The 20,976-nt window shown below is 38.5% G+C and overlaps 1 protein-coding gene across 5 annotated transcripts in view; it reads left to right on the forward strand.

Moving 5' to 3' along the window:
* The window catches only part of rnf44 (ring finger protein 44), a 191,611-nt gene that overhangs the window by 132,651 nt on the left and 37,984 nt on the right, over positions 1-20,976 (forward strand). For 4 of the 5 annotated variants that reach the window (XM_028813722.2, XM_028813726.2, XM_028813724.2 and 1 more), the window contains 3 exons: positions 10,453-10,647; positions 15,682-15,904; positions 20,697-20,864. In XM_028813722.2, coding sequence (XP_028669555.1) covers positions 10,541-10,647; positions 15,682-15,904; positions 20,697-20,864 — 498 coding nt within the window. In that variant the 5' untranslated portion in view covers positions 10,453-10,540. The remainder of the gene's footprint in view (positions 1-10,452; positions 10,648-15,681; positions 15,905-20,696; positions 20,865-20,976) is intronic. The other variant, XM_051934177.1, reaches the window with a different exon arrangement.

Genomic DNA, 20,976 nt, shown 5'->3' on the forward strand with positions numbered 1-20,976 from the left:
TAAAGCAAAGTGCTTTGTGTTAAAACTACTAAGGTTTGAAGATGGATATGGAAGGAACAGCATATCTACTGTGAAACTGTGAAAGTCCTAAGAAGTGAAATTCATAGCTGAATTATTTTCCAAAATAATAGCAGAAGACTTTAAATGTGGCAGATCTCCGCTGCTTATAACAGATGTGGATTGAATGCCTCAAAGCCTAGATGCCAGATTGTCAGATTTAAAAAGCTATTGGATTAAAAAAAAAATGAAAGTTCAGCACAGAGAAGTGGAAAGTTGACAATGAAAAATGTGCATTTTAGGATGAACGGACTGAAAAATGCATTTTCATTCTTCCAAAGAAAATGTAGTGTGCTTAATTTGTCATTGTAAAGAGTAGCAGTGTGAAGGCACCAAACATAGTTCTCCTCAAAATGTATATCACCAGGGGCCTCGTGTATAATGGCGGGTGTAGAATTCACACTAAAACATGACATATGGACAAAAGTGGAAATGTGCATACAAAAAAAATCCTGATGCATAAAACTGTGGGTACACAAATTCAACATACTTCCCCTTTATAAATCCCAATGAACGTGAAATTTAACGCACTTGTACATTTCTACAGCCACATCCAGCTCCTCCCATAATTTTGCATATTTTAATATGCAAATCAATATGAATATCACCACCTGGTGTTTTGTTAAAAGATAATGGCAAAAGCACATGGTGGGGAAAAAAAGATTTTCAGTGAATGCTAAGTGAAGGCAAGGAAATTTGTTGGCTTAAGCAGTAGTATTAGCAAGAGAAGGAAGTTATGGAGTGATACAGCGTGATGGAGACATTTGAAAGTTCAGAAAGGCGCACAGTTCCCAAAATAAAAAAGAAATAGTCACATATCAAAGTCGACATGAAAAGGCAAGTCGCAGCCTACCTCCTCTTTATTCTGTTTCAAACAATATTACAAAAGCTGAGCAACATTCCAATGACTCAACTCTTTGTGATGACAGATGGTGTTCTGGAGTCACAAAATGCAACAGTGGATACAATTAGATATGTGGCCAATGAACTAAGTAATATAAGGGCTGTACTATGTAATATTAACCACAAATGAAATGAATTAGTTAAAAAATAAATGCTGCATCTGATTACCTGTTTTTACATTCTGCTAATTACATTCAAACAATGTTGTAACGCTGTCGATTTGGCTGATCATTTTGTGGGTCAGATTCATCATACTGTATCTCTTCAGGTATGGGCAAGCCACAGTTGTGTGCCACATTATGAAGCATGCTACATGTTTGCGCAATGCGCCAAACTTTCTGTGCACTATACATTAATAGAGTGGAAACACTTTTCTATTTACATAAGCAAATTCATTCTCTGAAGGCGCCGAGTGGCACAACCAATCGATTCTCTGCTCTTAACATGGCTCTTTGCAGTGACTCGCTATCTTTTAAAGGAGTGCTTGCCTTTTGCTGCACTATTTGGGGAAAAAGCACCTGTGACTGTGTGGAGCTGCCATTTTTATAGGCTCTCCTGCTATAGTTGATGTAATGCCAGCTCATTCGTTGGGTGATTCATCCCTGGCTGATGTAACTTGTCCAGCTCCATTGCAATAGCTATGTGCGTGCAGCAGATTTCACTCTGATGTTTCCCAGTTCAACCACAGTGTAAAGAAATCTTGTATATCTGGATGACAAGTGGATAATACCATCCTATATAGCTGGTATTGTGCAACTCCGTGATATTTATGAAATATCCAATTGGTTAGCAAGTTCACGTTGAAAAGCTATTGTGGCTAAAATCCCAAGAGTGGACAGAACTTGCAAAGGAGCAGGTAGAGCAAATTCCTCAAAGTCTGCTTTTGTAAAGTCTGCCTTTGCCAGTTCAGCACACAGCTCCAAGAGGATACGTCTTGGAAACCGAAATCAACTTTGAAGCCTGTTATCATCATCTCTATATGCTCACCGTCTTCTAACTCTTCCATTTGCGATGTCTTCTAACAATGCTAAAGCAGCTATTCTAGCTGGAATAATTTGGCCATTTCATGCACCATTACATTGCTACAGAATGATTACAATCAAGTAAATTAAATTTGTAAACAATATGCAATTAATTTTGATGTATTTGTTAAAGCTGTTGTCATGGATGTGAATATGAAAAAGACCGTTAAACACCACAGCAACAGTAGCACTGCTTTGATGCTAGGTGCTGCCAGTTTGCAAAACCGAGTACAAACGTGCGTATGCCAAGTTTATAACATTTATTTATATAGCACATTTTCATACAAATAATGTAGCTCAAAGTGCTTTACAAGATGAAGAAAGAAAAGTTTGAAAGAATAAAAATTATATTAAGCAATACTAAATAACAAAAAATAAAGTAAGGTCCGATGGCAAAGAGATCAGAAAAAAAAACTCCAGGTTGCAGGAAAAAAAAAATAAACAGAATCTGCAGGGGTTCCAAGGCCATGAGACCGCACAGCCCCTGCTGGGCATTCTACCTAACATAAATGACCTTAATGAGTCCTCATGGTTTTCAGGCTTCACATGAAAGAATTTGGTAATGATGGTCATGTAGATATCAGGCCTTCAAACCATCAATGTAGGGGACTGCATGGTGCCTTGATCAGGAAACGGAAAACGAACAGTAGAGAAAGTAGGAATTGGTACAAATAGATGATAAAAATAATTCACATACAGTACTGTATATCAGGGTTACACTAAAATGTAGCTATGAGAAGCCATGTTAAAATGATGTTTAGCAGTTTTGTTTAAGTGCTCCACTGTATTAGCCTGGCGAATTTCTGTTGGTAAGCTATTTTAGACTTTAGGTGCATAACAGCAGAAGGCTGCCTCACCACTTCTTTGAAGTTGAGCTCTTGGAATTATAAGCAGACACTCATTTGAAGAACTAAGCTTACAGTTTGGAGTGTACGATGCCAGGCATTCCGAAACCTAGGATGGAGCAAGGTTATTTAAGGCTTTGTAAACCATAAGCAGTATTTTAAAGTCAATTCTAAGTAGTATGGGTAACCAATGTAATGACATAAAAATTGGATAGATGTGCTTGGATTTTCTTTTCCTAGTTGAGGTTCTGGCAGCTGCATTCTGCACTAGTTGCAATGATTGATGTCTTTTTTGGGTAGTCCTGAAAGGAGTGTGTTACAGTAATCTAGTTGACTAAAAACGAAAGGGTGAACTAATTTTTCGTCATCTTGCAAAAGTTGTAAGGGAACAATAATAATATAATAATTATAAAGACAATGACTCCACAAGAGTATGTAATGGATGCCTCACTAAGAGATACATGGGTCTTTGGTAAGCATAGGAAACTCTTGTCTGATACTGAATTATTATTAAAATATGTGAGTGATATAAGCTATGCTGGGTTGAAAACAAAAGAATGAAATGACAGAAAAAATAAGTCAAATACCCTTTTCACATTCCAGCATAGAAAGTCACACTGAAATACTTAAAGATTTATTTAAGCAACTTAGTTGTGCCATTATTAAAGGAAAATTTATTTTGCTAGCTGTGGATGAATTAATAGACATCACAGATAATGCACAATTGATTGTCTTTGTTAAATTTTATGGTAAAGAAAATTAGTTTTGTGAATATATCTTAAGTCTGAAAATTCTTCATGGCCGCATAAGATGATATTGCATTTATTAAGCAATCATGGAGATGCTGAGTGATAAGGAGATTGAACTGAAGCATGCAGTGTTAGTAGCTACTGATGGAGCACCATCCTTGATAGGAAAAGAGAAGGCATTGGTGAAACACTTGAAAAATCGTTACCCAGACCTAATATCCTATCACTGCATAATCCACCAGACAATATTGTGTGTCAGTCTAGGAGAAATGTATTCAGAATTTATTTCAGTAGTGATGGAAACTTGTCAGTTTATTTAAAAGCATAATTTGCACTGCACCATCATTTATTGCATACATTCCTGACTGAGGTTAGTGAAACATTTAATGATATCTTCTCTACATTAATGTTAGGTGTCTTGGCAGAGGCAGGGTATTGGAATATTTTTGGGTCACCCAGAAAGAAATGGTAACCTTTCTGTCAGAACAAAACAATGCAAAAGGTAAAGAGACTGTGGATTTCATTCAGAATGAAAAGAAAATGGAAGTTGATGCTTTTCTGTCTAATAATATCCCACCTCACTGACCTAGTCAAGCTGTAGAGTTGAAACACACAATGTGTTTGCCCTCATGTCAGCAGTGCATTCTTTCTAGCGAAAACTGGAGGTTTTAAAATATGACTTCCAGCACTTCCCAAAACTTTTGGTAGAAAAAAAAAGGAAAACATCACTTGTAGAATTATGTTGAGTTCCTGGAGGAATTTAATGAACATTTTGAAATTCTTTGTAAAACTTCAGCCTGGGAAAACATGTTCTGCTGTTCTTCAAATACCCATTTGCAGTAAAAAGTGTTGCAGAATTCTCCATGGAAGGACAGAAAAGTCTGTCAATGGCCCAGCAGTGCTGCTTCACTGCAAACTGAGTTGATTGACCCTCCAGTAAAAGCTTCTCTCAGAAGGAGACTCACTGCGATAGTTACTGCAGTAAATGTTCCACTGATACATAAACTGGTCCTTCAAATTGAACCACTTTTGCCTCTACATATTTTTATCATTAAAACTACAATGCTTACTTTGCACATAGTTCTTATATTTTTGAAGCATTGTTTTGGGCTTAGTTCTGTTTATTAGCTCATTAACCACAGTTGTCTAGAACTTTGACTTGGGAGAAAATTAAGGTCTTTTAAGATTTACTAGCCAACCCGCGGTGTAGCATACGTCGCATAATTATGTATTGATGAGTGAACACTTCCTGAAAGACACAGTTGTCCAAATGGGGTGGGTTTGAGGATACGACTGTAAGTGAATGAAAAGACGGAACTCTGGAGAGAGCAACATACAGTTGTCCGTGACTGAAAACTGGAGGACCGCTGCCGTGCCCCTACCTCCCAGAGCGAGGGACGGGGCTGGATGGCGGTCGGGCGCGGAGGGCGGAACAGGGGGAGAAGGGAAGGACGCCCTTTCCGCCTCTCCGGAGAGAGGGCGGGGAAGCAGGCCCAAGAGTTTTCGGGTCTTAACCATCCAATGACAGTGTCGGCACAACCAGTAATGATCCTTCTGCAGGTTCACCTACGGAATTACGACTTTTACTTCCTCTAGATAGTCAAGTTCGATCGTCTTCTCGGCGCTTCGCCAGAGGCCGCAAGCGACCGAGGCAGGGCCAATCTGAGGACCTCACTAATCCATCCAGTCGGTAGTAGTGACGGGCGGTGTGTGCAAAGGGCAGGGACTTAATCAGTGCGAGCTTATGACCCGCACTTACTGGAAATTCCTCTTTCGTGGGGAACAATTGTAAGCCCCGGTCCCCATCACGAATGGGGTTCAACGGCTTACCCACACCTCTCGGCGCTGGGTAGACACACGTTGATCCATTCAGTTTAGTGCGCGTGCAGACCAGGACATCCAAGGGCATCACAGACCTGTTATTGCTCAATCTCATGTGGCTGAAAGCTTAGCAGCTGCGATAGTTTTACACTCCAGTACATTGTGGTGAATGCTGGTAACAGTCAGGCGGGTGGGTGGGTCAGCAGGCGTTCTCGTCCCATGGTCTTAGAGTTGGTGGGCGGGGCTCTGTGAGTTGGCGGGCGTGGCTATGTCGTGCATATCCTATGGTTGTCTTGAGTGCCCTGTCGGCTGCTTAGTGAATTATATATATAGATATTTGAATAACACTGCTTTAGATGGTCTTATTTTCTAATCAGTGCACCCAAAACACACACAGGGAAGAGAAACAACCAATAGCATAGCAGAACACAGCTTTCACTATACACCATAAAATATGTATAGAGTTCTTTTGGTGAATTGCTCCCTTGGGTTTGTTCTGGCCAGAATGACACCACACTCACCTATTTGTTGTCTCTAAAACAGTGGCAGCAAGATTCAAATTCGGGGCCTACAGATTATACAGTATACTTCTATGCCACTGTACCAAATGAGAACTGAAAATATGTATTTGAGTAAGTGAAGCAGCAGCAGCTGTAGATTTTGTACCTAAATGGGTGTGTAATGCATCCATCGTGTGGCAGTATGTTAGTTATAACAGAGATCTGTATTAGCAAATGCAGATTTTATGTAAAACCTGTCAAGTATTGGTAGTTACTTCAAGGGGCAATACAATAAACCTTTACTATCTCTTAAATTACAACCATAAGAAATTGTATGAAGGTTATTCTGTAAAACAAGTCTAGCAGCTTGGTTAGACCTACCTCTTTTCCTAATGTAAAGAAATAAATAGGGGTATTGGACACTACTTGGCATAAGGTATGATGCAAATTAATAATTCATGTTTATGAATGAGTGCTGACATTATAAAAGCAAAACAAAGTAATAAATGTGAATCAGTAAGAGTAATATTAAATATGGAAAGCCAGTTCACACGAGAAACCTTATTCTTCAGTTTTTGTATTTTTTTCCACATTCTAAATGCTGTTATACAAAGATAACAGTGTTGTGTTTTGTGTTAAGATATAGTCCAAATGTTTATATAAAGGTGATTTACACTAAATACTAGATGTTAACCTTTGGGAAATTATGCAGTAGTATTTTTTTCAACACCGTTTTTTTTTTTTTTCCTTTCTTTCTTTGACTGTTTTACATAAGATCACCAGACAGTGGAAAGGTAAAGCATGTTGGTTTATGGTGTTGAGTTGTAGATCTAATTTTTGTACAAGTAAATTTTACCCTGATAACTGATTTTTTTTTTTAAATTAATTTTCAACAAATTAAAGCAGTTCAGGGAATACTGGCTGTTGTAAAAGTAGTGGTGTTTTTGTTATGAAAATTGTGGTCATGTCAGACTTTTTCTTTATGCATACATACTTCTCTAATATTACCATTAACTTACCTAACCAATAATATCTGTCTGTTTAGATAACACTGGTCTACAAAAAATATTTTTTGTTTGCTACTGGGAACTTCAGAGCAGATCTTAAGTTTTTTTACACTGATTTCATATATGAAATCGGAATTAAGCTAGCACGTCAGGTTTTTTAAATACACATCATTGACGTTTTGACACATTTGAATATCAATATATCAACACAATATCTGGAGTTTGGACTATGTCCCACCAAAATTGTTTTGATGTGTTTATTCTGAAAACAAACCAGAAGACAATACCAGAGACATGTTAAAGCATATTTATGTCAATTTACCTCAATATAAAAGTGAGGTCAGTGTTCCCAAAAATGTTGGAGGCACTCGCTTTTGTGCTTGTACTGCACATCCGTCTCTTTGCAAGAACCAACAGTAGTCACTCATCATGCTTGGAGTGAATTTTCCCCGATACCAGTTTTCCATCACCTTTATATCTTGATGAAATCTTTCCCCATGCTCATCTGACAACGCTTAGATTTGGTGGAAAAAAGTTGAGATGAGAATGTAAAAAATGTATCTTCAGTGACATTCTGGCTACCGTAAGTTAATATACTTTCAGCATATTCTCCGCAAGCTCAGCATTATTCTCTGTGACTGTCAAGAAAACTCTGGACAACCTGCATGAATGAGGTTGCTGATTCAGTTGGCTTCAGTTTCCTTTTGAACTCATCGTCAAGCATCAGTTCACAAATTTCAGGGCCAACAGAAACACCTTCCTTAATTTTGGCTTCACTTTTCTCGAGACCAAACTTATTTCTTAAATGCTGAAACGCATCGCCTTTACTGTCCAGTCACCCTAGTTGTCCAAGACCTGGAACATCATAATTAAAAAATGGGACGTGCTGGACGAAAACAGTTTTCAGATTTGGAGTCAGCAAGTGAAATTTGTTAAAGTACAGGTGAAAGAATTCCAGTAGCAAAATGCTTGTTGACCAGTGTAATGACTAGTGTAACATACAAGTTCATGTACCTTTTATATCACAAAAAAATTGATCAATCAAGGAATGGAGTTTTGTCTCAATTGGCATAAGATCATTGTGATAACTAATCTCATCTGAAAAATGTAGCGGTATAAATGTAAAAATTAAGCAAACAGAGGGCCTTGCCAGCAGCAAGAACAAGAATTTGATGTCTGTAACCTTTTACGGAGTAAAGGGTACTGAAATTTTTGTGCATCGTTGCTGGTTTATTCTGTATAGCCTAGACTTGAATAAGCTCAAACAAGTAGTGCAAAATACAATTAAAATAAAATTAAGCAGGAGTTCTTATGCCAAGAATAAGGAGCCATAACCTTCAAGAACAATGCTGAACTTGAAAATTCAGGCTGCACACACATTCAAGGGTAAATCTAGAACACTGCAAGGGCCAACAGAGGTGACCCCTTAGCCAAAAGTAATTTAGTAGTAACCTCCATTGGTAGTTTGAAGTATTGATTGTTTTGCACATCATCTGGTGGGGCTGTGCTCTACTGACTCCTAAAGTAGAAATGACACTTTTTATAGCCTTATTGGTTCTACAAAAAGTAACGTTTGTAATAGTACTCTGACTTTATTTTGCTTTTTGTAGAACAGTATATTCATGTTTGTGTGCTTATGGTTTTGTAATAGTTTTGATGTTTGCTTTAAGTAGAGATGGCAGTGATGCCCTTTCTTTTTAACTTAAAAAAAAAAAAAAAGGATATAAACAGTAAAGCGGGAAAATGTTATCCAAAATTGGATATGCAGAATATTGCTGCTTTTATTATCAGGTATTAAATGCATTTTAAACAGTTGCGTTCTTTTTATTCCATTTCACAGCAAACATGTACAATAAGTGACACATTGAGATTGTACACCTCAGCCCATGCTTTATGGCATCCTTGTTTCACTCAGCCTCAAGAACCATTGACCTCCAGTTAGCTGTGAAAAACTTAATTTCACTGAAATTGCACAGGTGGTGAACCAGCCAAGGGTAGGAAGGCTGCAGGAATCTGTTTTATCTGGGTTGATCTTCTCCATGCCGGTTGGTAAGGCTATCCTCCTGGCATTGCAAGCAATCTTTGCTTCATTTGGGAGATGGTTATCATCCCAGCTCACTGGAAAACAGGACTTGTCATCCCTATCTGGAAAGGGAATGGGGATCACCTGGATTGCGGCAACTACAGGTGGATAACACTGCTGTTGTGTTTGGTAAGGTCCTTGCTAGGTTCACCCTCCATAGGATCCGTGATTACTTGCTCACCTACCAGCGACCAGAGCTTCGCGGTATCCCCCACCCAAGTGGCTGGATATCATGGTCATGGTACTGTGAGTATCATGGTACTGTGAGTACTGTGCAGAGTGGACGCAGAATCTCTACATATTTCCCAGTTGATTCTGGAGTTTGTCAGGGGTGTCTTCTTGCTCCTATCTGTTCAGTGCTTGTATTGGGCATGGTTGTGAGATCTAGCGGCCGTGGGGCATCTGTTGGTGAAGATTCGCTGATCTTAACTTTGCAGACAATGCTGTGATCTTCGCGGCATCAACAGACTGAGCGAGGAGTCTGACTGTCTTGGCTTGTGAGTGTCCTGGATAAAAAGCAAGATCCAGGCCTTTAATGACCTCTTGGGTACAACCATTGTCAGTGTGTTTCTCTGCTAGGAGAATGTTAGATAGATAGATAGATAGATAGATAGATAGATAGATACTTTATTAATCCCAAGGGGAAATTCACAGTTGTTGACCTTTTCAAGAGGTTTACTTACCTCGGCAGTGACATTCATGTCTCTGGAGACTCTTCCTTGAAGTCAGTAGATGCATTGGGAGAGCATGGTAGGATTATGAAGTCGCTGGACAGGGGTGTGTGGCGCTCCCAATATCTTTGCAAAAGGACGAAGGTCCAAGTCTTTAGAGTCTTGGTCCTTCCAGTTTTGCTATATGGTTGCAAGACATGGACATTTTCCAGTGACCAGAGACAAAGACAGGAGTCCTTTGGTACTGTGTCTCCGGAAAATCCTTGGGTACTGCTGGTTTGACTTTCTGTTGAACGAGCGGTTGCTCACGGAGTCCAATTGAGGCATATTACCTATATTGTGATGGAGTGTCAGTTACAGCACTGCAGCCATGTGGTGCAATTCCCTGGGGGTGATCTGGCTCACAGGATTCTCATTGTTGGGGACCCAAGCAACTGGACCTGGCCAAGGGAACACCCATGTAACACCTGGTTGTGGCAGATAGATGGTCATTTCTGGGGGGTGAGACTGGACTGCATTTCTGCCCCATTGGGGGTTGCCACCCAGGATCCAGAGCTGTTTTGCCATGTGGTGGGTATGGCAACATGATGTACCAGTGCATGCTTCCCAGGCTGACCTGACCTGACCTTGTGTCACCATCATATTAGAAGACTTTGTCACAAATTGCATATGTTCTCTTTATCATGCAGACTTAGTGGGAATGCTTAAATAGTTAACGTTTGACTTTTTCTGTATCTAGTTGTTAGTTAACTTTTTCTTTGTAAGATAACCATGAAGTTTTTGTTCTGTTTCAGAGTGAAGACAATCTGAGGCTGTGATACAAAAGCCTCCAATAAGCCAAACTCCATCTTGAGAGCTTGATCCGCCACCCTGACGTCACCAATGCGACCATGGGAAATCGCAGTGAATAGGCGGCCACCAACTGCCCCCTTCAGTCAGAGAAGGTTTCCGGGGGAGCCTTGTAATACCCCTGCACATCTCAGGAGAAGGTATTTATTGAAAATATGCAGACTTTGTATCATTCTCACTTTTCCTGGATTATTTCATTTTCAAACTGCTTTTTTTTTTTCTCTTTAATTTTACAATGCGATTTGTTTGTCTTTTAATTTGGCCTCTTCAATCTCCTGGAGTTCTTTCCTGGAGTTATATTTCAGCCTGACAAAATGTTGCTTTGTTATTCCCTTTTTGGTGGAAGCCCTACGTACTGTAGCTGGTGTTTCTTTGCTCACTAGCACCGGATAGGCCCTTATTGCTACTAAATATCAAGCCAATTTAATTAACTCTACACATTTGAGCCCTTGACTGAAACATTGTTGTCCTCACTTTGTGTGATGGTGGCCATTATCTGAAGGTATAGGTTTAATTGCAAATTCAGTTGTAACTCTCCAAATTGTACTAGATCATCACTTGGTTAACTTATACTTCTCAGACTTGGCCCTGAAGTTATCTTGTGCGCAATTAGATAAATTTGACATTTCTTGCTGTGATTTGAAATGCATTGTTTACATTTTGAAGCTGTTTAAAGTGCAGCGTTGCATGTAGTTTTTCAATGATTTATGATTCTAGTTGCAACCAAATTGCTAATCTGGAGACAATCTGTCAATCATTGTACTCTTTAGTTGTGTCAATTCTATCATTTAATTCTGAGTTTTTAGGTTTTTTTTTTTTTTGTTTTGTTTTTTTTTGTCCAATTTAGCAAATATGTTTGCTTTATTAACAGCAGGTGATTCATTTTTCTAGTCTTAGTTAAGAGTTTACTTTTCTTTCACAGTGTCATTTATTGAAATATCTACTTTATAATGAGCGCAGATATGAATGGATGCCAAATAATAATTCCTGCAGAATACATTAGAGATTGTATAAATATTAGCCCAAGGGTCTTCCGCTATCTATATATATAAAATCCCTCTGTGCATCCAGGTGTCCGTGTGTGGGTGTCTTCTGGTGAAGTGCGCATGCGTGGGGCACGGTGCGATGCGAGATATTACTGTCAGAGAAAGTTAGAGGCGTTTTACGGAAATACAAACCAGTATTATTGCGAGAGGAAATTAAAGGTACACCATACAGTGACGCATATTACAGCCACATACAAGCCAGTATTACTGTCAGAGGAGATTAAAGGCATATTACCGACGCGCATGCCTGTATTACCGCCAGAGAAAATTAAAGGTATATTACGGACGTACAAGCCAGCGGACGTACAAGACGGTATCCTTCAATAAGGGCGCGCACAAAAAGGCGAGCCTCAAAAGAGCGACCTCAATTGGGCGCAGCGAATAAAGGCGCGTGTAAATAAAGATCTGCACCTTTGTTGCTCTTCACATATTCCAGAGCCATTTGAATTAAATTATCTACGAACGTATTTATTCGCCGCGCTCAATTGAGGTCGCCCTTTTGAAGCTCGCCTTTTTGTGCGCACCCTAATTGAATAGATCCGTACAAGACAGTATTACTGTCACAGAAAATTAAAGACACACAATACACGGCGGCAGCCCACGAAGAACGGTCAGCTCAGCAAGTAAACATCAACAAAAGAAAGGCTGAAAGAAAGAAAAATACGACCAACAAAAAGAATGAGGTCAAAGTCCCTTGCCATTTAATATAGACTGTTCCTACTAATGTTTATGCACTACTGTTATAGCGCCCGTTATTGTAATGGGCTAAATGACTAGTATTTTAATAAATTTCTTAAAATTGAAAAAAAAATTAATCTGAATGCAGATAGTACTCTGCCTTCATTCACTGTATGTCTAAATTATGGAATGCACCGCTTTGGTTTATAAGAGAAGTTTAACTCTGATTTACCTTTTCTGTTGCTGGACATTCTGTTGTATACTAAATGAATCAAGCTTTTATTATCCTCTTGTCCATTTATTATTGAGTCATCTTAATCCAGATTAGGGTCTCACAGTCTGATTTGCTTCTTGGCAGCTTTCAGTCAAAGTGTACATTCATTCACACACCAACATCCTTTTATGCCAGGCCACTTTACAGTCACAAGAGGAAAACATGCATGTCAAGGCCATGATTCCTGAATGCTTTTGCTGCTGCTGTTTTTGTTTGTCCCACCCAGTGTTTGCAAGAGGTTTCAATGTGTTCTCTGGTTTCTTCTATATTTCAACAACTTGCACACAAGTTCTTGAGGTCTAAATTAGTTGTAAAATGAGTGTGTGAGATTGCAGAATGCACTTGCCCATAAAATGCATTGGCACCCTATCCAGGGCTGGATTATGCTGTTTGCAACATGCTGTAGAGATTGCCTTTAGCCCCTAATCCTATGTTGGAGTAAGAGGATTTGGAAAAGGAAACTGTTTAGAGTATTACAATTAGATCATTTCTATATCCTAATGAATTACAGCCTCTGGGAACAAATTATATTACCTGGCAAAGGACCCCAGGAAAGTGCTAAAGTACAGTCCTTCCTGACCGGACAGAACTGTAGGCTACATGAAACATCTTTATCCAAACCTGCAGCATTAAATGGTAAGCTGACATGTTTATCTTGGAAGGTATGCACCTGTCAGTGCTTTTACTGTTGGATTTGAAGTTTGATTTACATAATGTATTGTGGCAGATGCCTGGCCACAGACAGACATGCAGACTCACAAGTCCCGAAAACACAACACATTTAATTTGCTTTTTCATTATACATCACCTGACACAGTGCACCAACAGCCACAATACAGCTCAGTCCTTTTCTTTTCCCGCACCAACAGCCACAATACAGCTCAGTTCTTTTCTTTTCCCTTTTCTTCTTCTCTATTCTTTCACCGCTTCCATTCCTTTCCCGTAAGGTTTGTCCTCTGCCCCCAGATGTGCTCCAGGTCTGGCAGAAGTGCTGTATGGGCACCCGGAAGCACTCCAGGTGCCCCCAGATTCTCTTCCAGCAGCACTTCCTGGTGTGGCGGAAGTGCTGCAATCCAAGGCTCCGGAACCATCCAGGCGCCCCCTGGCGGAGGCCACGGTTCCCTACAGGGTTGAGCTTCCAAGCTCCAAGCCTGTGACCCCGATGTAATCCAGGGGGGCTGCTTTCTTGCATCCCGAGGGAGATATTGCCTCTCTCCTGGTCCTTCCATTCTCCAGGCGTCCCAGCCATCCACCACAGTATATACATCATGTATTGTGCCACCTAAAGTTATTTTTTGCTTGGAAATTGGATGTACTATTTTGAGGCAAAGACAGGAGTTAGTCCAGTTACCCTTTATTACTAGGGTGGCGATGTCCTGAGGGAGAACATTGTAGAGCGACATATTAACACACAACCAAAAGCAGTGCTTTCTATAACTTTGTAAATGGATATCAGTCTGGGCAGAAAAAAAATTAATGACAAATTGACAAAGTTTATGCCCATCAAAGAACACAGAGAACATCTCTGCACAAAAAAGTGATAGTTTGGGAAAGTGTGAAGAAAATTTCATCTTCACCCCAGAAAGTGGTCATCCTCAGTTGCATTCAGTTTCAGATTGCCTTTACAATGCAGCAGTCTTTAGCACATTGGATCTCTGCTCTGGATATTAGCAAGTGTGCATGGGAGAGGACAGAAAAGAGAAGCTAGCCATAATAATACCTGATGGCAGTTTTAGGTTTTGAGATATTATTTCTGCTCTGATGGAATGTGTATGGATAGCTTGGTGCAAGAATTTCTTTGACTGTTACAGCAATATTATTGTCTTCTATTTGTCAGTATAATGATGCATACAAGATGTACAGTAGACATCTATAATGAATGACTGCAGGTAGGCCATATTGCTGAATACCATTTAGCCTCAGGGGTTCCAAGTAGAAGCTTGTGGTTCCCAAGACCAGCATCCCTGAATTCCTTCAGTACTACCACAGTAGCCGTTTTGGTGAACATGGTGCTTTCATGAAGATTCACTATTAATACCAGAAGTACAAGATAACTGGCACAACCTCTGCATTTCTAATTTCTAGTATGATAACTTAAAGATTGCATAATTGTATTTTTTTCATATCTTTTCCCACCTCTGATACCAAAACACACAAGTCAGCTTACAATTCTTGCAACAACTTAAACAGGTAGTAGAAAAAATAGTGGTTGACCACCCAAGGTCCTAAATCACTCTCTTAAGGATCTCATCTAGATAATGGCACATCTTTTTCAAAAGTGGCAGCCACGTAGTTCCTAGTGCCTTTTAATTAAAAGTAGTTAAGCACTCCAGTCAAATCAGCTACCCAGCACACTGGGGTACATTTCTGAACATACAGACAGATACGATAAACAAAGCCAATGTTACGCCATATTATAGTTTTAAGTTGGGCTAGGTGGGTGGGCACTGTGACGCAGTACTACATAGTTTTTATTGGCCTTGATTAGTTTTCAGTCTTGTTTTAAAGGATATTTTTGTCAATAATGTGTACAGAAATTTGAGTTTGTTTAAATTGTAGTTCTGTGTTCTTATTTAATGTGATATTCATTCAGCTTAAAGGTTTCTACAAGTCCAGATTTATTGTCTGTATATGTAGAAAATGAAATGCTCTCTTTCATGTCTCCCACAGACTGACAGTACAATAATACCAAAAGACAGTGTATAGACAGACAGCAGACATTACCATACATTTAATACAACATCAGACAATATATATAAGAATACACATCAGGTTGACTGTTGTTGTCGGTATGAGTGGTTGTTATATAGCCTTTTGAGTTGTTCCATTGGCAAGAACCTTGGCTTTAATTGGTGTTTTATTTCCACAGGAAATGTGGAGTATAATAGAGCTTAGTGTTAGTTGTATTTTCCATACCAAACCTGAATCTCTTTTCAGGGAGCTTTAGCTGAATATTGTAGGAGTTCCCAAATGGTTAGTTTTGGGTGTTTAGATGTAAGTATCAATTTAATTGAATTAATTTACTAGTAGATTCACATCACACTTGGCATCTTCAAAGCATACATACTTGTTTGTCTGAAGGAGTGCTTTTTATGTGTTTTTTTTCCTTTTAATTAATATAATCCATATTTCCTGATTAACCAATTAGGCCTGTTTTTCTACCTTGTCTTTGGCAGCCCTCCAGTGAGACGGCAGTGGGGGCGTCGAGATAGACCCTTGTTGCACAACTCTTTACATCAGGATGAGAATTTGCATCATCCTCTGTTTTCTCAGCATCAACAGCAGATCTCTTTAGATGAATCAAGAGTATACAGTCACACCAGCGTACAGCCACGAATGCTTCACCCTGCCACACACCCGCCTCAGCAAAATTCCATCATGGTCGACCTCCACGAACAGGTAAAGTTTGTATTAAACACTAGACTGTTAACGATTGTTCTATCATTGTTTTGTGTAAAGTCATCAGAGTGACAAGTACAACTCGTCTAAATGGAAAAATTTAACTTTAAAAATCGTGCAGTTCTGGAAGATGCTATGTACTATAAAGGAATTCAACAAAGAAGCACAGGGGGTTGGGGGGTAAAAAATCTTAATGCTGCTCTTCCTGCACATGGTTGTGTAGGAGCAGAGCCTGTTCTTTTCAGCATCAGGTACAAAGTAGAAGCCAGTAGCATATAAGCAAGCCAGTTCTGTCACTAATTTGCCTTGTCCACATTTGCGATGTGGGAATGTCTTGGAGAACCTGGGAAGAAGGCCACATCTGATAACATCCTACAGAACCAGCACATTGTCTAGGCCAGGATTTGAATTCAATGTTCTGAAGCTGAGAGGCAGTAGTACTAGGCAGTAGTACTAACCTAGGTAAACTGCCCTGTTCAGTAAAAAAGTGCAAAACAAGGACAAAGAAACAGTATGACAAGTTGATTTAAGATGAGGGTGCTGCATATGCTTGAGTTGCAATATGTACAATTTTCCACTCAAAAGTGGTATTGTTGCTTTTCTATTTAAACAGATGTGGAAACTCTTTCGTTTTTCACTGTAAAGTGGCAGGTGTACTACTTTAAAGCCCTTCATTTTAATACATGCATAATGACGATGCCCCCACTTCAAGATTGTGCCCCCAGTCAGGCCCCCCCCTTGTCTGTGGTGCATTTGGTACATATTATGATTGTACATTATAGAAGGCAATATTTATGCTGAATATACTGCACAAGGGTTGATAACAGGGCAAGAAACCGAAATGTGATCAAATGAATTAAGTATAAAGCTGTAAGATGAAACAATAAACTGTTCACTAAAACTCATTTAATGCATTGTGCTGATAAATCATTGTACATAATTCCACTAATTAATCAAGAGAATGACAGTCACTTGCACAATTGTATTTATTCTTTTATAATTAAATAGCTGTGTTTATGGTATTTAATGTAATGATTTTATAATATTTTCATGTATATGTTTTTATATTGAAAATATTTTAGCTCTAAAAGCATAGAATATTCTATCACTTTGACATTGTAATTATTTGTTAGCACATTGTTGGCGTGGGACCTTTCTTAATGCAGTTATTTGACTGGAGATTAGATAGTAAACAGTGTGTCATTTTTGTCATTTTTACTGTTATTATTTCCCCTGACTAGGGGCATCACAAAGCTCTAAATATACTGCAAGTAAATTTTACACATCAACTGCTCTCAAGTGTAACACATTATTTTCTTTTAGTAAAGTAAGATTGCTCTTGTTAGGTTAACCAGATATGAAAATGAAAAGAATAGTCCATATTTTAATTTTTTATCATTTTTTGTATGCTTTGTAAGTATAGTAAAATGATCCAGAAATGACTACACCCCAATCCCACACCATGCTTCTTTTTCAACACCTTCAACAGATCCTAACTGCCTGGCAACAAACGCACATTAGTTTAGAATTAAACTCGAGTGTAGTAGCTATCAGGGAACAAGTTTGCTACTTTTTATGGTTGAATTGTTATGTGTGTTCCAAATCTTTTTAAGCATTGCTTGGAAATTCTTACTTAAGTTTGTAGTCTCTGACATAATAAAACAAAACCAGAAGTAAATAAAAAGAGAGATTGTAGTGATAGAATGCATCAGCCAACACAGAATTTAGAAAATCAATGAATCCATCAGTTTTGTCAGCCTGTTTGGTCCTTAACAGGGTTATGTAGATCAAGAGCCTATCCCTGCAGTACTAAATACAAGGTAGTAATTCTTCCTTGACAGAAAATAAAGTAATGCATTTTAGAGTGAAAATATATAAATACTATTTTTTTTAACTTAAAGCAATAAATAAATTGATTTAATTTAATCTAAATATTTAGAGGAATGGATGCAAGCTGTTCAAAAATATAAATAGTTAAATAAGAATAATCTTGTGAATAAAATGTTAACCTCTTGTTTTATCGTTTCCTAGGTTCATTTGTATGATGTATACCAAAACAAAGTGTACATGATTAGCATATTGTAATCAAATGACCTAGCTTAACATAAGGATGAGAAACTTGGTAAATGCATATTCATAAAGGTCTATATGGTGGCAAGAAAGTATGTGAACCCTTTGGGGGAAAAAAAACTGTTTTTATGTAAAGATTTATCTTAAAATATGGTCTGATCTTCATCTAAGTTACCATAATGAACAAGCACAGTCTGGCTTAACTAATAACATACACATTATTTTATTCTTGTACATATTGAATACATCATTCAAACATTTACAGTGTCATTTGGAAGAAGTATGTGAACCCCAAGGCTAATGATTTCAACAAAAGTTTACTGGTGTCAGGAGCTGGCAAACAAACACAAGTCTTGTATGTTTTGAGCTATGATCAAGAATTGTTAATTTTCATAAAGCTGGAAAGTATTTCAAAGTAATTACAAAGAGTTCAGCTAATCGTCAGTCCCAGTTAGACAGACTATGTATAAATGGAGACCATTTAGTACTATGGCCAGTCTCCATAGAAGTGGCCGCCCAGCCAAGATGATTCAAAAGGTGCAAGAGGTTAAAAAGAAACCCTAGAGTAACAGCTAAAGGCTTGAAGGAATCATTGGAACAGGTTACAATCTCTGTTCGTGAGTCTATCAGAGGCAGAACATTGAACAGGCATGGTGTCCATGTCAGGACAGTAAGGAGAAAGCCACTGCTCTCCAGAAAAACATCACTCCATACCTGAAATTTGAAAAGAACCACCTTGACTCTGCACAACAGTGCTGAAAAAAACATTTTGTGTACTGATGAAACTAAGGTTGAATTGTTTGGGAAGAATATGCAGCAGTACATATGGTGCAAAAAGTGCACTGCATACCGACCTGAATACATCTGCAATTATGAAATATGGTAGAGGGGACATTATGATTTGGGGCTGTATTGCTCACCAAAGGGCAAATGAATTCCAAAGTTTATCAAGGTATCCTACAAGGTAATGTCTCTTTGTCAGTCTTCCAGCTGAAGCTCAGCAGAGGTTGGGTGATGCAGCAGGATACTGACCCTAAGCATCAAAGTAAATGTGCCTTTTGTAGTGGCCCGGACCTTAACCCAAACAAGATGCTGAGGAGTGACTGCAAAAGAGCCGATTACACCAGACATCCTAAGAATATGGCTGGGCTGAAACTATTCTGTAAGGAAGAATGGTCTAAAATTCCTTGTGAATATCGTATGGGTCTGATCCATAGATACTGGAAATGCTTGCTTGAGAATATTGCTGACAAAGGAGGTTCAACCAGTTATTAAATCAATGAGTAAACTTACTTTTTCCACAGTAAACTTTGAATGTTTGATGGGTTTTTTTGAGACGTGAAAGATAACTGTCCTTGCAGCATTAGCTTAAGTATAATGTGTTTGACTACATTTGTGACTTAGAGGAAGATCAGATCACACTTTTTGACCAGTTAATGCAGAAAACCTATACAGTAGTGAAAACAATAGTGTTATAACGCATCATGTCTAGCGTAAAAGAGTCTAAAGTGGCTCTTAGAGAAAAGTTTTAGGGGTTGTGCATCTGGGAGGAGTTGCAAAGCTATTCCAAATACAGTCACAGTCCACTCTTTCACACTGCATGTGAGTATAAAAGGGGTTTCATTAACTCTTCTGATCACTGCAACTATGCCATGTTACTCATGTTTAAATAAATATTCAAATTTTCAAGTTGTTCAAGTGATTTGCTAATTATTTGCCCCCAATAAAAAATATTGAGATTAATAAAGGCCTGGGTTCACTTTTTAATATGTGCCAACTATTATTTACCAATTGTTTTTCTATTGACCCTGTAGATAGGATATAGCGGGTTGGATAATGGATGGATGGATGTTTTTCTATTATATTTACAGCATCCTCTAAGTTATGCAGATATGTTATGATAATACAAGCCTTTAAATGTAGATTTTGTAATTTAGGGTAATTCTTTTAAACCGCAGTATTTTTTTTTTCTTAAACAATTTCATGACAATTCATTGATTGCTATACTACTCATGATAAATCAGTGTTGCTTTATATGGGCCATGATTGAATGTTTAAGGAACAGGTAAAGGTCAAATGCTTAGTAAGATTACATTTACATGAAAGCACAGATTACTGAGAGGTGAAACCTTTCAGCCGTGACTTAAAATGACTGTCAGCACCATTCTGTACAGTATGGGCCTATAGGAAGCAGAGAAAAGTGACAGAAAAACGAAATTATTCTTTAAAAGGTTTCACTGGTTAGTGACAAGTAAGTAGGAGGTAGCTCAGCACATTTCACTCATATGTTCTGTATTCCTGGTTAGAGCCAGTGTTTGCACAAGGTCTGAGTAAGTAAGCCTCCAGTGGGCTGTGGATAGTGGGTCAGTGAGAATAATGGATTGTTCAGCTAAGTAAAGAAAGTGGAGAGCATAGGTCAAAATTGGTCTATTGTGGCAACCTTTTAGATGAACATAGCACACTGTAAAGTGGACTACCAAAGCTTGTCACTTTTTCTTTTTAAGATTTAATGCTCTGTGCATTTAGTTACTTCATTATGCATATCTTCAAGAGAAGTTTGAAAGAAAACCAGTTTTGTGTGCATACTATTATACTTTTTGTTTTAAATCTCATCACAAAATAATATATATGTGTTTATTAAATATCACTCATTATTGGCATTGTGGCATGTTTGATAGATGCTTTAAATTAATGAATTATTTTTTTTCCATTATTATTACAGATGCATCAGGGACCAGTCCCAATTTCATACACGGTTACTACGGTGACGACCCATGGTTTCCCAATTCATGCCGGCCAACCAATCCCAGGGTGCAACACTCAGCAGCTCCCAGCATGCTCGGTAATGTTCAGCGGACAGCACTCTCTGCTCTGCTGCCTTCCGCCTCCTGTGAGTTTGAAAAGGAAAGGCTGAAGTGTCAGTGAAGTGTTTTAAATATTTCCATCTTTACCTTTTCTATAACATCCCCTCATTCACCATCCCTAAATGAAAACTGAGCAAG

Source organism: Erpetoichthys calabaricus, chromosome 11 (assembly GCF_900747795.2).
Source record: "Erpetoichthys calabaricus chromosome 11, fErpCal1.3, whole genome shotgun sequence".
Taxonomy (NCBI): Eukaryota; Metazoa; Chordata; class Cladistia; order Polypteriformes; family Polypteridae; genus Erpetoichthys; species Erpetoichthys calabaricus.